At 39.4% G+C, this 18412-nt stretch overlaps 1 protein-coding gene across 8 annotated transcripts in view; it reads right to left on the reverse strand.

The window, feature by feature from the left end:
• The window catches only part of NEO1 (neogenin 1), a 69706-nt gene extending 60682 nt beyond the window's left edge, over positions 1-9024 (reverse strand). For all 8 annotated transcript variants that reach the window (XM_089538703.1, XM_089538702.1, XM_089538701.1 and 5 more), the window contains exons 1-3: positions 8712-9024; positions 2214-2489; positions 1528-1681 (exon numbers count right to left, since the gene is read on the reverse strand). In XM_089538703.1, the coding sequence (XP_089394829.1) occupies positions 1528-1681; positions 2214-2489; positions 8712-8982 (701 nt within the window). In that variant the 5' untranslated portion in view covers positions 8983-9024. The remainder of the gene's footprint in view (positions 1-1527; positions 1682-2213; positions 2490-8711) is intronic.
• Between the last annotated feature and the right edge of the window lie 9388 nt (positions 9025-18412).

Raw genomic sequence — 18412 nt, forward strand, 5'->3', positions numbered from 1 at the left:
TGTAACGAAAGTAAGAAATGGTTACTACACTGTTCTTTACAATGTTCACATTAATATAGTAAAAATTAGGCTATACTAATAAAAAGGTATGCGTGTGTATAGATAGATAGATAGATAGATTGGTTGATTGATTGATTGATTGATTGATTGATTGATAGATCAAGATTTTTATAAGACATGCAAGCCCAAGAACAAACAAGGATAATTTTACAGCTGATGACCAAAAAAAAAAAATATTAGCCAAAACAAAAAACTCAAACAAGCTGATGAACAGCACTGAAGAAAATGTCCATTGTTATCTGTTGTTACATCTTGAGTTGGTTATCTAAATCAGGCAATATTTAGAGATCAAGCCCTAGGCACAAGTATATTCAGTGAAGACCTTCAGATCGTTCTTTACCTCCTTTCTTAAAATCTTTTAAAATGCAATGTATTCCTTGAGTTCTTGCACTGATGAGTTTATGTAACTTAGCACAAAGTATTACTAGCATTCAGAACAATCTTAGCATGCTCTTCCACATCTGTTGTATGAGTTATTCCTCTAGAATCTGCTAGAAAGTTAAAACTGCTTTACAATAGGGTCTGAGAGCCACTCTTTAACATCACTGAATGGACCTACTTCATCTATCTTACTGACTTGACCTTATGAAGACACTGTCCTAGCACTACCTGCTGTATTACTATGTTTTGAACAAGTGAGCAGCATAAAGCCACTTATTTGGCAAAATCCTCCCACAGAAGAAACTGAAAGTATCAGCCATTTTCAAGTATTCTTAACTATGATTAATGCATTTTGTAGACAATGGAGCTTTCTAACATTTCCCTAAGCATTAAAGATATATAATTTCATAGACAACAGAACAGGCAGCCATAAACAGACGGGAGACATAACAATTATCACCAGAATCAAAGGTGAAGAGAAAAACGCAGACTTAAGAGAAATAGGTTTGCCTAGTCAAAGATGTTTGCCTTTTCACACACTTTTGTACAACATACACCCTTTTTTTGGGCAATGTTTTATAAATGACAAGGAATGTATGAAATAATTCACAGCAGAAACAAGGATATCAAACAACTGTTTTCCTTTTCCTCTCACCTTCCTAATATGCATCTCATCCATAAGTTCTTTGAGAAGCTTCACTAGAGAGACTAGCAACCGTCACTGGCCTTATACAGTGCTCCCCTTCTTTATGCGGGGGATCTGTTCCAGATGCCCCCACATAAAGCGAATTCCGCTTATGCTTGAGCCCCATTTAAATTAATGGAGCTTGTGCATGTGGTGGTGCGGCGGCGCACACGCGCACCCCATTGTTCCCTATGGGATGCGCCGCCCCTTCTCCCCACATGGTTTCACCATATGCTGAAAGCCGCGTATGATGCGGGCGCACTGTATTCTCACCCTGCACTTGCCCAGCAGTAACAACTTCTTGTTTAAAAAACCTAGGTAAAGATACCATGGGAGTATAATAGTATGGGATACAGTAGCAGAGTATTAAAAGCAGATGCAACACTAAACCTATTACCCACCTTTCTGTGACAAGCTCTTCTTCATTTCTTGTCCATTTGATAAAAGGAGTGGGAATGCCTGCAGCAACACATGGCAAAATTGCACTCTGCCCAGTCACTTTGGTAAGTGAGGAAGGCTGTCTCAGGAACACCAGATCTAACAGACTTTCAGATTCTGCAAATAATGTGAACAGAACGGCTAATATTATTATTATAGCAAAAAGAAATTTAAAGCAATGCTCCCCTCACGCTTATGAATACAATGTTCTGAAACAGGAGGCTCCTTATTTGCTTCTAGATAACCAAATGAAACATTTTGCAACTAAAACTTTGTAAAACCTAACCAAGGTAACTTGTATTAAAAAGCTTCTTTGAGAAAATACGAACACAGCAATTAATAGCTATATTAAAGAATCTGGAATAGGTACAGATCCTAGGCATAAGCTAGGTGACTAAGATGGTGGAAGTCTTTGAAAAAAAAGGTTAATGAATTGTTATTCAAAAGTTCTCTAGTCATATGCCCTGGTGTAGAAATCCATACCCCCTTTCTAGTAAACTTTTATGAAGGCTTTTCCCAGAGGACCAGAGAATAGCATGTCATTTAAAATTAAAAACTTTTAACAGCAAGCTACTAGAGAATCTCTGGCATTATAGTTAAATAATCTTACTGATGATCGGAATGGAAGAAGAAACACACACGTCTGTACCTGGAAGAACTTTAATCACTGCTTCATCACTGTATTTGGGAGCACCACCGATTTCAATAATACAACAGTATGTTCCGCCATCCTCATCTGTAGCATTGCTAACAATTAAAGCTCCACTTGGCAATTTGAAGACACGGTCATCCAGAAAGAGTGGCTGATGATCTAGCTCCCACCGTACAAAGGGTGCTAGATCAGCATTGACTTCACAGTTAAGAACTATGCTGTTTCCTCTGTAGACAGATGCTGACTCTGGTTGAGCAACGAACCTTGGCATCCCTAAAAACAATTGAAAAATTAGGAAAGCGTTAGAATAACCACCCATACTTTTCTTTATGCCCTCTTCCTTGAGATATTATGCCTCCTTATAGTCTATGAGCATACTGTTGATCATTATTTCTTTCTGCCTAACAGGCTAACTTACTGACCCCAGGGATTTCATGAACACACCACACTGTGAAAAGGAGCTTGTCTCTTTAATGAATCATAGACCCAGTACAGCTGTTAAAACCCATTGATATCATTACCCTATAATAAAAGAGTTTCTTTTCCTTTTCTTGAATATACAACACCAAAAACGTATAGTGGTCATCGGGAAGAAAGAACTTCATACAGTAATTTTGCTGAACTTCTTTCCATTTCCCACTTGTAGCCTTTTTTTTACTACACAGACTATTTCATTATATTTGTTAGAAGAGTAATTTATAGTAATTATTGGTTTTTACTATATTTTTTATCTGCCCGATTCTTATATTCCATCTGCTCTTTAACCAGACTACTGCTAATAACATTGTAAGGTACTGAACTTAGGGCAGAAAAATGAAATGCACAGATATAGGATGGGGGACACTTGGCTGAATGAAACTACGTGTGAAAGGGATCTAGGAGTCCAAGTAGACCATAAGTTGAACATGAGTCAACAGTGAGATGCGGCAGCTAACAAGGCCAATGCAATTTTAGGCTGCATCAATAAAAGCATAGTGTCTAGATCAAGGGAAGTAATAGTGCCACTCTATTCTGCTTTGGTCAGGCCCCACCTGGAATATTGTGTCCAGTTCTGGGCACCACAATTCAAAAAGGACGTTGAGAAACTGGAGCATGTCCAAAGGAAGGTGACTAAAATGGTGAAAGGTCTGGAAACCATGCCCTATGAAGAACGACTTAGGGAGCTGGGGATGTTTAGCCTGGAGAAGTGAAGGTTAAGAGGTGATATGATAGCTGCTCCAGAGACTAGGACCCAGAGCAATGGATGCAAGCTCCAGGAAAAGAGATTCCACCTCAACATTAGGAGGAACTTCCTGACAGTAAGGGCTGTTGGACAGTGGAACAAACTCCCTCGGAGTGGAGTGGAGTCTCCTTCCTTAGAGGTCTTCAAACAGAGGCTGGATGGCCATCTGTCGGGGATGCTTTGATTGTGATTTCCTGCATGGCAGGGGGTTGGACTGGATGGCACTTGCGGTCTCTTCCAACTCTACGATTCTATGATTCTATGAACATTATCTTTGATAAGGAAATTAATTGGGGTACTAATGCAGTATTTATTTATTAATTAATTTTATTTTTATCCCACCTTTCTACCAAAGTGGGACCCAAGCTGGCTAACAACATATATAAAACACATTAAATGAACAATTAAAATTGTACAATCATACAGTATCATCATTTGAACAAGAATAGAATTTTAGAATGCCTTCTAAAATTTAACACAGGAAACTATCATTAGAGCAATAGAGTAGCTCTCATAAACTTGTTCAATCCCTTTAATGAGCTGGTCCAGAAAAAAACTGTATGGGGTAGTCAGGATAATAAATCTACATCTTGTTACCCAAAACACATTTTGTTACCCAAGAGAGCATCCACAATTAATATTCAAATGAGGGATTTCATTAGCTTAAATGACAGCAGCCAACAGAGCTCAGGCAATTAGAGCAGGGATCAAGGCTGTGTATAACGGTTCCGAGAAAAAGAACTCCAGAGTGCAGGTCCAAACGTAATTTTATTTGCAATCAAAGACAACCACCATTCACACAAGACATTCACTCAGGCACACAGCCACAAACTAACAATATCAAAGGTGGTAGCAAAGAGCGACTTAAAGGGGTTGCAGAGGGCAATACTGCACCAATTCCAGATGTGTAGCTCCGATCAGGCGATGCTGTGAGATGGAAATGGCTCAGGAGCTGCCTTACGATCATGTCAAGTGAGATACAAAGTGACTTTCTCACCTCAAACGAGACCAAACTGGGGGTGTCTGGGGAGGCATATTTATAGGGCAAAACATAGCTTGGGAAAGATCTTGGGATTAAAGTAAAGTTTCCAGGAGGGAAGAATGAGCAAGGAAGTTGAGAATGGCTGACCAATCTGTGGAAAAAGGATATCACTCTCAGGGAGGAGTGTACTTGGATTTCTCTTCAACTGTAAACATTATCACTCACCATCACTCCCATCAGTGCAGGGATTACACAGATTCAGATCTTGATTATTCTATCTCTGCTACATGCTTTGAGGTTCCCTATGCTGTGATGCTGAGCTTCCCAGATCTCCTTATATAAGGCTAAATTCCCGCATGAGGGTGCCCTCATGGCTACAGACTCTAAACATCCTGTTTGATGTCAAATTGATATCAGCACAAAGAAGGGGTGCAGAGGGCCTGACCTTGGGTTAACAACAGCAGAAGGACATATAAAATCTTACACAAGATAGTATCTTACAAGAGTCTCCCTTACCCAGAATTACAGGTTGAGTCTCCCTTACCCAGAATTCTGAAATCCAAAATATTCCATAAACCAAAATTGTTTTCATGGGGAGCCAAAGGACAGTGATATCTTTGCTTTCTAGTGGGTCAACTGGCACACTGCAGCATCACAATGGCTTTTTGCGGGTTCTTTTTGCTGCACGAGGGAGCCGCGTGGTTTTTCCGCAGCGGCTTCCTCACGCCGCAAAACAAGGTGCCAGCAGACTGCCCTTTTGGGGCAGTCTGTACCCTGCCAAAGTGTTCAGGAAGCACAGTTAGAGTATCCTCAGAATGAAAGGAGAGCAACTTCATAAATTTATAAACTGAGCTTAGCACTGAGGGGAAAAGAGCAATCAACTTAATTGTAAAATCTTCGTATGGATTAAAGTTTCCAGTTGCTTAAATCATAACCCTGTTGCAGTTATTCCACAGCGATGGGCAAGGGAAGTGAAATGAGCAAACAAAGTCACATTTCAGAGTAAGACAATGGCCTATACTAGTAATTTCCTGCCCATATATTTTAATCCAAAGGTCAACATTGTATGATTGTGGAAAAACAAAAATTCTGGAATGAAATGAAACCGTTATTTAAAAACAGGGAGCGAGAGAGAGAAAGAAATAGAGTGCCTTCAGGGTATTTAGGTACAGAAAGCAAATGGGACTATAAAATCAAAAAGGCACATGCATGCCCCTCAGCACTCTCTCCCCCCCCCTTCTCTATCCAAAATGAACCTGGAAGTTCCCAGAAGCCTCCTTTGTGGATTAAAAGAAAAATCGAAACGCCAGGAACCTACTAACAAAGTAAATCTTTTGTTAAATCCCGATGAGATTTGCACTTTTCCTCAGAATGTTTGTTACAGTGATAGGAAGGATAAAAGGAAAAATAAAACACTAGTCCAAATACATTATTAGAGATTTAAGTTTGAATGATAGAGGGCATTTTTTTATAGACTGCAATTCATTTCCAAGCTTCTTCCAGTTCAATTCAACATCAATTCTTGGGAGGGGGAGAGGGCACTTTACCTACTGTTTCCTCAAAAATCTCAGGGGTATCGTATTTCCAAGGCCAGATTCTTGGGCCTGATTCCTATTAGTAGTCCCAACTAGAGTAGAAGCACTGAATTATGTTATGTAAATCTCACTGATTCAATGGGTCTACTTTAATTATGATTACCAATGTTTCAAACATAGGTTATTAAAGTCCATCCAAGTCTTTGTTAAATCCCTAAACACCCATAAAGTCTGACAGAACAATAATTAGGACTGTCAACCCCATAATATTGTTGTTGTGTGCCTTCAAATCATCTGTGACTCTCAGCGACCTTAGGTGGCCTTATCACAGGGTTTTCTTGACAAGATTTGTTCAGAAGAGCTATACCTTTGCCTTCCTCTGAGGCTGAGAGACTGTGACCTTAACTCAGATCAAACCGTGATCTTCAGAGTCAGTCCAACACTCAAAAATCAAGCACTAATAGTCTGTGTTGCTGTTCTTCGGCAGGAAAACATAATTTAATGCAGATGGTATCTGAATTTAAAAGCTAGAAAACATCACTGGGATGTGGGAGCAACTATGAAAATGAATTAATTACCCTGTGCATTTCATTAAGGAAACAGAACAAAACAAAAAAACCTCTGAGAATGACTAATAGTTCATTAGGGAAATGAAGGAAACAGCTGTGTGTGCCATTTTCCCTTTCTAAAACTACTACAGCTTTTTATTTGTTTTTCAAATCTTTTTAGATGTTCAGTTGTTCTATAACATCCATACTCTGCAAAATTCCATACAATATTTAATAGACAAGTCTCTGTAAACCTGAAAGCAAGAGAGCAAGTGAATGGGGGATGGAGACATACTTAGCTTTCCTGTATTGCTATGGCCTTTGAGAGAGATGAAGAGCTGCTAGACTTACCTGCATTGTGCCTGGGCTCAGCAGCTGGCGAGGGGGGTCTCTCCCTCCAGCTTTTAAACTATCACTGCTCTGGCTTCTGAGAGAGAAGGGTAGCAATTCACACTTCTGTCATGTCAGGAACAACTGAACCTGAACACCTCTCCCATCGCTATCCCTTTTCTTTTCTGTGTCATTATCCTATTTAGACTGCTATGTCTAAGGGCACAAACTATCATATTCAATAATCTGTAAGGTGCTCTGGGAATTGCTTTTGGCTAAATGACAGGATATAAATGCTTCCAATCATCCTCATTAACCCACCTATTGTCACTACCTTTTCATGGGGGCAGGATAATGCTCCTATGAGACCAGAGGCTATGCTGATGGTAGCACTTCTACTGGTGGGGTCTCCCAAATTAGACAGGGGAAAGACAAAATGTGCTAAAAAGAATCCCAGTAAATATGGTGCAAAACCCAGAAACAAACTCCGTACCAAATCAGTTGCAACCTGGGTCAACAGGGGCTTTTTCTGACTGTCAAGAGTTCCTGGACATCAGATGAAAAGGGGGCTACAGGTGTCAGTATTTTTTACTAGGTAACCAGGGTAAGTAACTGTGAAACTACTGGAAGGCCAACCACATTGGAAGAAACGGGCAGCAGCAAAAAACAGATAAATAAACGAATACCATAATAAAGAAAATTGATCTGTCTGAGGTCATCAAAAGAGAACGTCTACTATATGGAAAGAAATGTTCCCAGACTCTTAACATAACAGAGCTGTGATTATGCAACCAAAGATGATACATTATTTAGAATAAACTGTTTTCAAATATAAAACTTGAAGAACTGCCAAGAATGAACAATAATGGAGACAAACAAAGTAGTAAGCTTGAAGAACGAGGAGACGCTACTAATCTTAAAAGTAAGAAATTACCGTATACACTCATCTATAAGTCTAAAAATTTCTGTCCAAAAATTGACCCCCAAATCCCAGGTCAACCTATTAATGGGTCAGTATGGTAATGTGATAGCAGCTCTTTCAGATTTCCATGTGTCCTCAGAGACGGCTTTGCATGCCAGAGAGGACATGTAAGTCATAGGTCCATCACCACAGCAATAGGCTTAAAGAAACTTTTAGGCCCTTCACAGTCTCAGCCAACTCAAGTAAATGTAATGATTCCATGACCGAAGAGAACAGTGCCGGAGTCTGGGATATCAGAAGACTCTAAAAGATGTTAGAGGACCCACCTTTCTGCTCTGGAGCCTGAGCAGCTTCTGTCTTGTTAGTAAGAGAAGACTGCTGAGACAACAGACTTGCCAAGGAATCAGTGTTGGGCAGGTGTCAATACCATGATAATCCAAATATAACATACCTCCGAAGCCATTTGATAGTAACAGTCATGCTAGGAGTGGATAGGGGAGTTCCTAAAACCATTATATCCCTGAGGTGTGGAAACATCTGAGGCAATGCCACCCAATTTTATGCTGGTTTAGAAAAATAAAAAACACCCACATTTACTTTGTATAACTTTTAAAAAAGGAAATCCACAGGAAAACCAAACACCAGTTTAGCCTAACCACCTATGACAAAGGCAGGAAGTTGTTTGGAGAATATGTCTTCCTTAGACAGATGTTGCATTATGTAGACTGCTTTTCCAGCCTACTCCAACCTACATGTCCATCTGCCCTTGAAGGTAGAATAAATGTTTGAATACTTTGCCTGGTGTTTAAGGGTAAAATATAAATTTCCTTCCCTTAGATTACCTGAATAGAAAGGCAGATCAATTGAGCTGAAATAAATATATATTCCATCATATTACCAGCCCCAAGATTGAGATGCAGTAACCAATACAAATGAAAACAATTTCAAGTACTCACCTGCTACTGTGAGCTTAGCTGTTCTGCTAACAATGGTCCCAAGGCTTTCCACAGTTGCAACACACTGATAATACCCTTCATCAGGTTTATTGTGCTTCGAATGCACTACACTATTAATTAATAGAGATCCATCTGGTAACAGCTGTCGTCGGTCATCTGACCCCAAGTTCAAAAAAGTCCCATCTTTTTTCCATTCAATTTTTGGAGATGATTCACAATAGGCAGAACAATTTAGTACAACAGAAGAAGCTCTAACTGATAGTGTGTCCATGGGCTCCACAATAAAATAGAATGGAGTAAAGGTCCTCACACTGGGTCCTGTAAAACATAAAAGAAATTGAGACTTAATTTCCAAAGGTTCTAAACATATTTATGAAAATAACTGCATGTCTTATCTTATTCTTTTAAATCTTATGTGCTCCAAAAATCTGTTGTCTTTAGTAAATATTTTAAAAGAAAAATGTTCCCTGTGTATCATACTCCAGACACATCTTCTGCATTAAGCCTCAATTACAATAATAAACTCAGAGTCAAAGCTAAAGAAGTGCTTTAAAATGTATTGATGTTTTGCTTTCATCCATTGAAATTTTGACTCCGTTCCAACAGACAATTCCAGACAATGTGCACAGTTACTGATTTAAAAAAAATAATCAATTATATTAAATCTCTTTTTAAAAACAAACTATTTTAAAATAGAATCTCATTTAACACACAACTGCCCATTATAACAAAGAAAACTGAGACAATATAACTGCTTTTAAAGGTCAACATTAAAAAAAATTAAACAATTGTTGTGATAACTGTCTATAAGAGTTATCAGCAAAACAATGTGACATCTTGGATGAATTAGTATTATATGAAGTTCAGTGTCTTGGATCATACTGATTATTAAGATCCATTCCAATCTGATTTCCAGCCAGGGTTTAAGACAAAAGCTACACTGGTTGCCCTGATGGATGCCTGTAATGCCATGTGTTCTTCAGATGCAACAACTATAAATGCAACTATGATAAATGGTCAGAAGCTAAATCATCTTTCAGCTAAATCCATACATACTGTGCTGTGATGTAAACTGCTGAATTATACATGAACTCTGCTGAATCCAGAATTTGCTTCATGCTACCTGAAACAACTGAACAAACTAGCAACTGAAAATCAGGGATTCTAACTTGCTGCATCCTTTACATGACCCAGAACATAATCAAAGGTATGATCTTGGTTTATAATTCTTGACTTACATAGGACCAAAAAGCCAAAACTCCAATTTAGACAAGACACAAAGTTTTCATTTATTTATTTATTTATTTATTTATTTACTTACTGTATTTACACTGCGCTCTTCAGCCAGAAAGGTTCTCAGAGCGGCTTACAGTTAGTTAATTAGACATTTCCCTGCCCTCAGGTTTACAATCTAAACAAGACATGACACAAAAGGAGAAGGGAATGGCTGTGGGAAGGGGAATAAGTCCAGCAGTTCTCCTCTCTCCTTCAGAGGCCTGGACCATGGCAGATGGGACTGGTGGGAGGGCTCTTCTTCTTACTTTAGGCCAGGCCTGATGGAGCTGACTGGCCTTTCTCTCCCTCTGAGGCCAGACGTCAGATGACAATTCCTGTGATGCATAACCATTTTTGCTAACAGGAAGAGAGCTAAGCCAGAGCAAGTAAGCATTACATGACCAGTAAACCAGGTTTCTCCAGAATTCTGGTTTACCATTAAAAGCTAATAGGGGTAGTATGAGTCTTTTAAAAACAGCAATAATACTTAAGACAATTAAAATTCAAGTCAAAATTCCTAACTATCACCATCATTGCAATCACCACTACCACCACCACCACAAGAGCATAAATAACTGATAGATTTCATGAACAAAACTATAGATCGGTCACAGTGCTTCCAATTTCAAATAGACATTGGAAAAAACAAAGGTTTCTGAATGAAAGCTTATACTGAACTATATAAGGTTTCTAAAAGAAAGCTAGCACTGACCAGGATCCCTGAGAAGGGAAAGTGTTAGCACTTTACTATCTGGCTCTATGCTGAAAACCAGAGCATGCTGATTTGTACAGGAAATATCTTTTGACAGAGTGCTGGGGGGGGGGGGGGGAGCATTACTTGTTTTTAAATAAGTGTCTGTGGGTAAATGCCTTTTCATAATATGGCTGATGCACATGACATTGATTGAGAGCTAATTGCCTAGGATACCAGGATAAACGTGCAACCTCTCCCCCTTCTCCTTAACAAGAGAAATTATGGTTTTTAATAGAGTACTCCACACGGGTGGCTGAAGAGTACGTTCTTTAATTAGTGCCAAGAAACCTAAATACAGGTTGTCAATTCATAGACAAGACAGATTTAGCCTTTCATTAAAATGAACAGTATTGTGAAATGAAAAATTATTAGTATGGGGGCAAATCTACATCCATGAAGCTACTCTGAAAGTATTTACAACTAAGTTGGTTTCCTTCGAAAGACTGGTTATACATATTTGGTATAATGTTTGTTTGATACCTCCTGATACTATTGGTATTTTACTGACAAAGTCGCTACTTAAGGCAGGAATGTTTAGATTCTTCTTTAGAACGAAGGGGTGCTGTTTTGTCCTCCAGTTTCTCTTTTCAAGACAGAAACAGCTACACATGCATGCGTGTGTGTGCACAAACACACAGAATTCAGTTTATTTTAACAAGCCATACTTAAGAATAGTCACAGTTTCTCCAAGTCTGGATGTCACGGCAAGCTACAGTTAATCTAAAATAGAAACTGAAGCTTCCAGTCTGGTCCTAGACGCCTGATGAGGAGGACAGAGGATGTGAGCAAATGGCTCACTGCAATTTGCCCCTATAATACTTGGGCATGAGATACATTAACTTTTCATGGTTGCACTTTTCACACCAATCCCAGTGATCCAGAACAAAGGAATGGAAGCCATGAAGGTCAAGTGAACATTCTGTCAGTAGAAGGAGTACTCCTCAGTGCCTTGTAATGAAGCCAAATATGCTGCTAGAAGAGGGAAGCACTGTCCTTTGTACATTGCTGTAGAAATGTAGCTTCTGCCAGCCCAGAGAAGTCTAGGGGGAAAAATAGACTAGTAACTTTTGTAGACATAATTACAAGGCTGAATCACTCAGTTTGCTTTAGAACAATGCTCAGGAATCAATTGTGATATCTGCAAATCCACTTGTCAAACAATGTCAAAAATTTCCTTGCATATAGAGGTCAGTGTTTCTATGTCTTTAACCCTTCTCTGTGACTCACATTAAAAAAAAAATCAAAACTCACCATGAAGATCAAAAATGCAATCTGAAGATATTAGTAAAACTGCAGAATGAAGTCAGTGAAGTGCAATGTAGCAGCAAAACTGACCCACAACATACTTAACTCAGGATACTCCCAGACATTCATTTTGAAAACCTATAATTACGAGAGCTAAATTGAAACAAATTCAACAGTGCATGTCTTTGCTTGTTCTGATGAGTGTACTGTCTCTAGAAACTGCACCATACTCCACATCATTTTCTATATCTCTCTTCAAACACATCCGTGAGAAATCACAATGTGAAAAGACAAGTACATGATTAATATAATGTCATTATTCCAGCACAGCAATGGTGTGCATGCTACCTATAGTCTTATTAAACTATCCCTCTAAGCTTCAACATGCAGACACATAAACCATTACAATTACCATCTTGCCATGTACTGATTGTTGAAAATGTCAGTGAGTTTAAAAATGTGATGTACTTTTGCAAGTGCACTAGACAAAAAGGAGGAGGAGGTGGTGGTGGTGTTGATGGTGTGAAGCCCACTTTGAGTTTAGGCAAGCCAGACTGATGGTCAAGTAAAAGATAGTTTGCAGAGTTCCCAAATGACCACTTGCTTGGTTGTCGCAGGCAATAAAGAATTGTCCCCAAATACAGGCTACTTAAGCCTACAAGGATATTTCTCTCTCTCTCTCTTTTCATGGAAAGAAAAGGTCCTGTATTAAACAGGGTTACATTCTGATGGCTACATGTGCAGTTATACTCTTCTTACCATTCAGTCTCTTAGACCTAGCCAAGGCCTGCCCTACTACTAGGCAATGATATAGCCATATTAGGCGTTGTGTTATCACCTCAGGGAGCAAATCATGAGAGAGAAAGCATCAGTGTCACCCTCTCTGCTCACACTCAACAAACCATTCTTCCTCAGTCTCCCAGCTCTCTATTGAAGGAGTTACAGTACCAACTTGTGCCCTTTAAGCAGCTGGCAGCTTTCATGCACAGTGAAGAGTGTTGTCCTATTTTTGATTTTGTCATCAGACCAGATTGGAGCTAGTGTGGTGTAATAGTTGAGCACTGGAAACTCTGATGGTCAGGGTGCGAATCCTAACTTGGCCATGGAAACCCACTGGGTGACCTTTGGAATATCACACACTCTCAGTCTCAGAGGAAGGAAAAGGCAAACCCCTTCTGAACAAGTCTTGCCAAGAACACCCTATGATAGGTTTGCCTTAGGGTCACCTTAAGCTGGAAACAACTTGACGACAAACAACAGTCACAGTGTATTTAAATGTCAACCCAGTTTGTGGAATATGGAAAGGCACTATATTGTGCTTTGCTTATACCACAAAAAGTTTTGGGTCACCCTTATCTGTGTCAGACTTTGTAGTATACTGTTGCATATTATAAATATGTACAGTGGGCTCTCCGGATACGTGGGCTCTTAACCTGCAGATTCAATACACCATGGATGTGGATGCCCCTCTGCTTTCTCTCAAGATTGAAGGAGCCTCATCACTTACAAAGAGCCAGGATGCAGTGGCATGGTCCGTGCTGCTTCTACTTCACTTTCTCAGTGCCTGTGGGTGTCAGAGAAATTGGCAAGGGGTCATGTGTGGCTCACTGACACACAATCCAGCTCTTGACTAGTTTGTTGGCACACACACATATATTGGGGGGGGGGGGGGCTTGAGCATCTATGGCCACATGAACTACATCCAACAGGATATTAAAAGAACTGGCAGAAGTAATCTCAGAACCACTGTCAATAAATTTTGTGAATCCCTAGAGAACATGAGATGTGCCCAAGAAATAGGAGGGAGCAAATGTTGTCCCCATCTTCAAAAGAGGGGGGAGGACCCAAACAATTACTGCTCAGTCAGCCTGACATCAATACCAGGAAACATTCTAGAGCTGATCATTAAACAGGTACACTGTAAGCACTTGCAAAGGAATGCTGTGATCACTAAAAGTCAGCATAGGTTTCTCAAAGACAAGTCATGCCAGACTAATCTTAACACTCTCTTTTTAAAAAAGCGTTACATGTTTGGTAGATGAAGGAAATGCCATGGATGTAGCACATCTTGATTTCAGTTAGGCCCTATGATATTCTTACAAATAAGTGAGTAAAATGTGGGCTAGATAATGCAGCTGTTAGGTGGATTTGTAATTGGCTGACTGGTCAAACCCAAAAGAATGTTCAGCAATAGCTCCTCTTCATGCTGGAGAGAAGTGACCAGTGGGATGGCACAGGGTTCTGTCCTGGACCCAGTGCTACTCAACATCTTTATCAATGACTTGGATAATGGAATATAGCTCATGCTTATCAAATTTGCAGATGACACCAAATTAAGAGGGGTAGCTAATACCCCAGAGGGCAGAATCAAAATTCAAAATGACCTTAACAGATTAGGGAGTTGAGGCAAAACTAACAAAATGAATTTCAACAGGGAGAAATGTAAGGTATAGTGCGCCCGCATCATAAGTGGGCACCTCTTACGCAGCTTTCAGCTTACACTAAAAGCCGCAGGCAGAAGTAACAATGGTGCATCTGCCCATGGCACGTGCGCCACAACACGTGCACAAGCCCCATTATTTTCAATGGGGCTTGAGTATATGCGCTATTTACCTTTCACAGGGGCTCCGGAATAGATCCCCCGCGTAAGGCAAGGAAAACTGTACTACACTTAGGCAGAAAAAATGAAATAGAATGGGTGACCATCTGATTTGACAGCAGTACATGTGAAAGGGATATAGATAGGAGTTTTAGTAGACCACAAAACAGTCAAAAAAGGCAATGCAATTCTAGGCTGTGTCAATAGGAATATAGTGCCTAGATCAAGCTAAGAATAATACCAACTCTATTTTGCTTTGGTCAGACCTCACTTGCAATATTGTGTCCAGTTCTAGGCACCACAATTCAAGAACGATATTGACAAGATGGAGTATGTCCAGAGTAGGGTGACCAAATTGGTAAGGGTCTGGAAAGCATGACCTATGAGAAGTGGTTTAGGAAGCTGGATATGTTTAGCCTGGAGAAGAGAAGGTTAAGAGGTGACATGATAGCCATGCTTAAATATCTGAAAGGATGTCATATTGAGAAAGGAGCATGTTTGTTTTCAGCTGCTCCAGAGACTAGCACAAGGAGCAGTGGATGCAAACTATAGGAAAAGAGATTCCACCTGAGCTTTAGGAAGAACTTCCTGATGGTAAGAGCTGTTCTGCCTTGGAGTGTGATTCTCTCTCTCTCTCTCTCTCTCTCTCTCTCTCTCTCGGTTTTTAACAGAGGCTACATGGCCATCTGTCGGGAGTGCTTTGCTCATGTATTCCTGCATGGCAGAATGGAGTTGGGCTAATGACTCTTGCAGTCTCTTCCAACGGTATGATTCTATGTAGTCAAAGTATTAAGTAGAACTACTTGCTAAGAGCACATTAGCAGAAAGAAGTGGGACAAAGGCATAATTCTTATCTGTTCCTTTCTTTGTTCTCTTTATAACATCATAGCCACTAGATGGTGCCAAACGTTTTGGATGTCAGAGTTTTTTAGATTTTGCAATATTGCATTTATTTAATGAGATCTTTTGGGAATGGGAACCAAATCTAAAATTTATTTATGTTTCATATACACCTTGTACACATAGCCTGAAGGTAATCTAATATACAAAAGAATTCAATAATTTTGTGCATGAAACAAACTTTATGTTTACTGAACCATCAGAAAGCAAAGGTGTCACTATCTCAGCCATCCATGTGGACAATTTTGGATTTGGGGATATTTTGGATATTGGGATTCCAGATAAAGGAGACTCAACCTGTACATACATGTGTGTGTATGCACTGAGATTCTCCCAAGCAAAATGATACTGCAGTAGCATAAGTTTGTTCTCTAACAAGCAATATCTTAAACTTTTAAGTGTCAATCCCTCACATAGAAACTTCAGATCAACTACTATATTATTATATCAACTAATATAATATAACTCAGAAGGCCACCTCATTGTTTCTGTATTTGCATTTCTAGTTCTCATTTCCTTCAGGGCTCAGTAGGAGCATTTCTGTAACATTTATTCACACATATTAAACTATACCACATATAAAATAGAAAGATTATTATGGCTAACATATAAATCTTTTTTACAAAGTTTAAAATACTCAAATTGAAAAATGTTATACATTTGATAATGCTTCATACTGAGTGATTCAGGGGTGGCACTCCATATGATGTTGAACTACAAGCCCCATCAACCCACGCCAGTGTTCATGCTGGCCAGGGCTGATGGGAGCTGCTGTCAAAGGGACATTTGGAGAGTTACATGTCACTTACATATCATAAAATCCAATACTTGCTATTCTGATTTTTAGCAGTCTTTCTCATTACTATTTCTGTAAGTATTTTAGCTGGAGATATTAGTGATGAGAACTAGGAACTGCCACACAAAAGCAGGTATTCTATGAAGTGATGTACGCCTCCTCTCTCATCTGAGAAGGGACATCTTAGCTGGACAGCGAACCATGTGCACAAATAGGTACAAAAACAGGAACTGCATACATATTGCCCTGTAATACAAGCTACAATAATGCAATCTTTGTTTGGAAGTGGGACTGAAGCCTGGCAAGCTGCATGTGGCCAGCGAATTCTCCCATCCATTTTTTAAAAAAAACGTAACGCTGGGACTAAAAGATTTGTAAAACACAGATTCATGAGAAGTGGAGTCTTGAATTTACAAGTCTACATTCAGGCATCTTGAGACTGAGACAGTACCCTAGCAGTTTTATTTTAAAGGCAGAAGTAGAATATGGGATGAAGCCGACAGGTGATTAGGAGCAGCCTCTGGAGACTGGAGAGCTAGGAGTGGACACGGCGACCAGAAGGGACACTCTCGAAACAGGCTGCTGATACAGTCTCAGACAAGCTGAGGTTTCCCACTCCTTCTTCTGGCGGCCTCAGGAGCATGCGTCATCTGTACGCCACAGCCCCAAAGCATCTGGAAGCTCCTCTATTTCAGGCCAGTGTGCAACAATCCCTATTTTCCACGGATAGACAAGCAGAAGTAACTATAGTGATTCAGCCATATTTCCCAATAAAAGAAAAGTATATCCTTGAATGAAGCAGCTAGCAGTAAACCTGCTGCTCTCTATGCAGCTACTAAGTATGGTGAGGGCCATCTATGCTTCAGAAACTATTTGTACTCCTACACAGCCCTTCACTTGATCATAATCCAGATCTTAAGCAGAACACCACTAAGCACTAGCACTATAGCTTCACAACCTGAGGTATTTACTCAAAGTTTTGATTAAATATCCTTTAACTTTCCTGAAATTTCCATGAAAGACAACTAACTTTCTATACACATGTACAAATCATGCAACAGGTGACTGAATATAGTGGATCCTTGTTATCCACTGGGGTTTGGTTTCAGGATCCCCTGTGGATGACAACATTTGTAGATGCTCAAGTCCCGTTAAATATAATGGCATAGCAAAATATCCCTTATATAAAATGGAAAATCAACTTTACTATTTAGAATTTATACTTTTTCTAATATTTTCAAGCCGTGGATGCTTGAATCCATGGATTAAAAAATGTGTGGATAAGGAAGGCCGACTATATATACCACTCGTATGATTCCAGACAGCATTTCAACTGTATGTACTTATTTATAAATGCAGACTTATCCTGCTTCTACTAAATATGTGGAACAACATCCTGCATGACAATGCTTGCACTGTATTTGTAGCCTAGGGTTGCTGCAAACAAGAGTAAATGTTTCTTAATATTCTCACCACCTCACACATTTGAAACACTCAGCTTACAGCAAATAGACCTTGCAATATTTACTGAACGTCACTGACCTCAAACATCCCTTTGGACAGGAAGGCCCAATACACTGAGCTCTAAGGATATGATCTCTCCACACAAAATGTTGGAGGACATTATTTTTAGTTGTTCATCACCAAAGGAGCCCTTGAGGGATTGGTAAAGGACAGAGAAATATCTTAAATAAAATAAATTATTAGTGCAACTCAATTATTTATATTCTGTAAAAAGGCATATGCAAAATATGAAAAATGTATAGATTCAGATTTATAGCAATCAATGGTAACCTAAACAATTACAGAGTATGGATATACATTGAGAATATAAGAGCTGCTTTAGTCTGGAGGTAGCACACAGACATCTAAAGTACGGTCCGCTGTGTTATGAACCTGTCCAGATATTAAGTTTTCAAAGAGAAAGCCATCACCTGCAGAGGGTTACTTAACAGAGCTTTCGCCTATATTGTAGAATACATTCTTTTCAGACTTGCAATTAGTTCTCATTGCTTTTATAAAAGCATATCTCTTCAAATTGGCATTTTAAACTGTTGATTTTTCTTGACTGTGATCATTTATTTTATTTTATGTTTGTTTGTTTTATGCATTTTTAATGGTGAATGTTAGCT

This window comes from Sceloporus occidentalis, unplaced genomic scaffold (genome assembly GCF_023333645.1).
Source record: "Sceloporus occidentalis isolate IW3139 unplaced genomic scaffold, rSceOcc1.0.p SCAF_9, whole genome shotgun sequence".
Classification (NCBI taxonomy): Eukaryota; Metazoa; Chordata; class Lepidosauria; order Squamata; family Phrynosomatidae; genus Sceloporus; species Sceloporus occidentalis.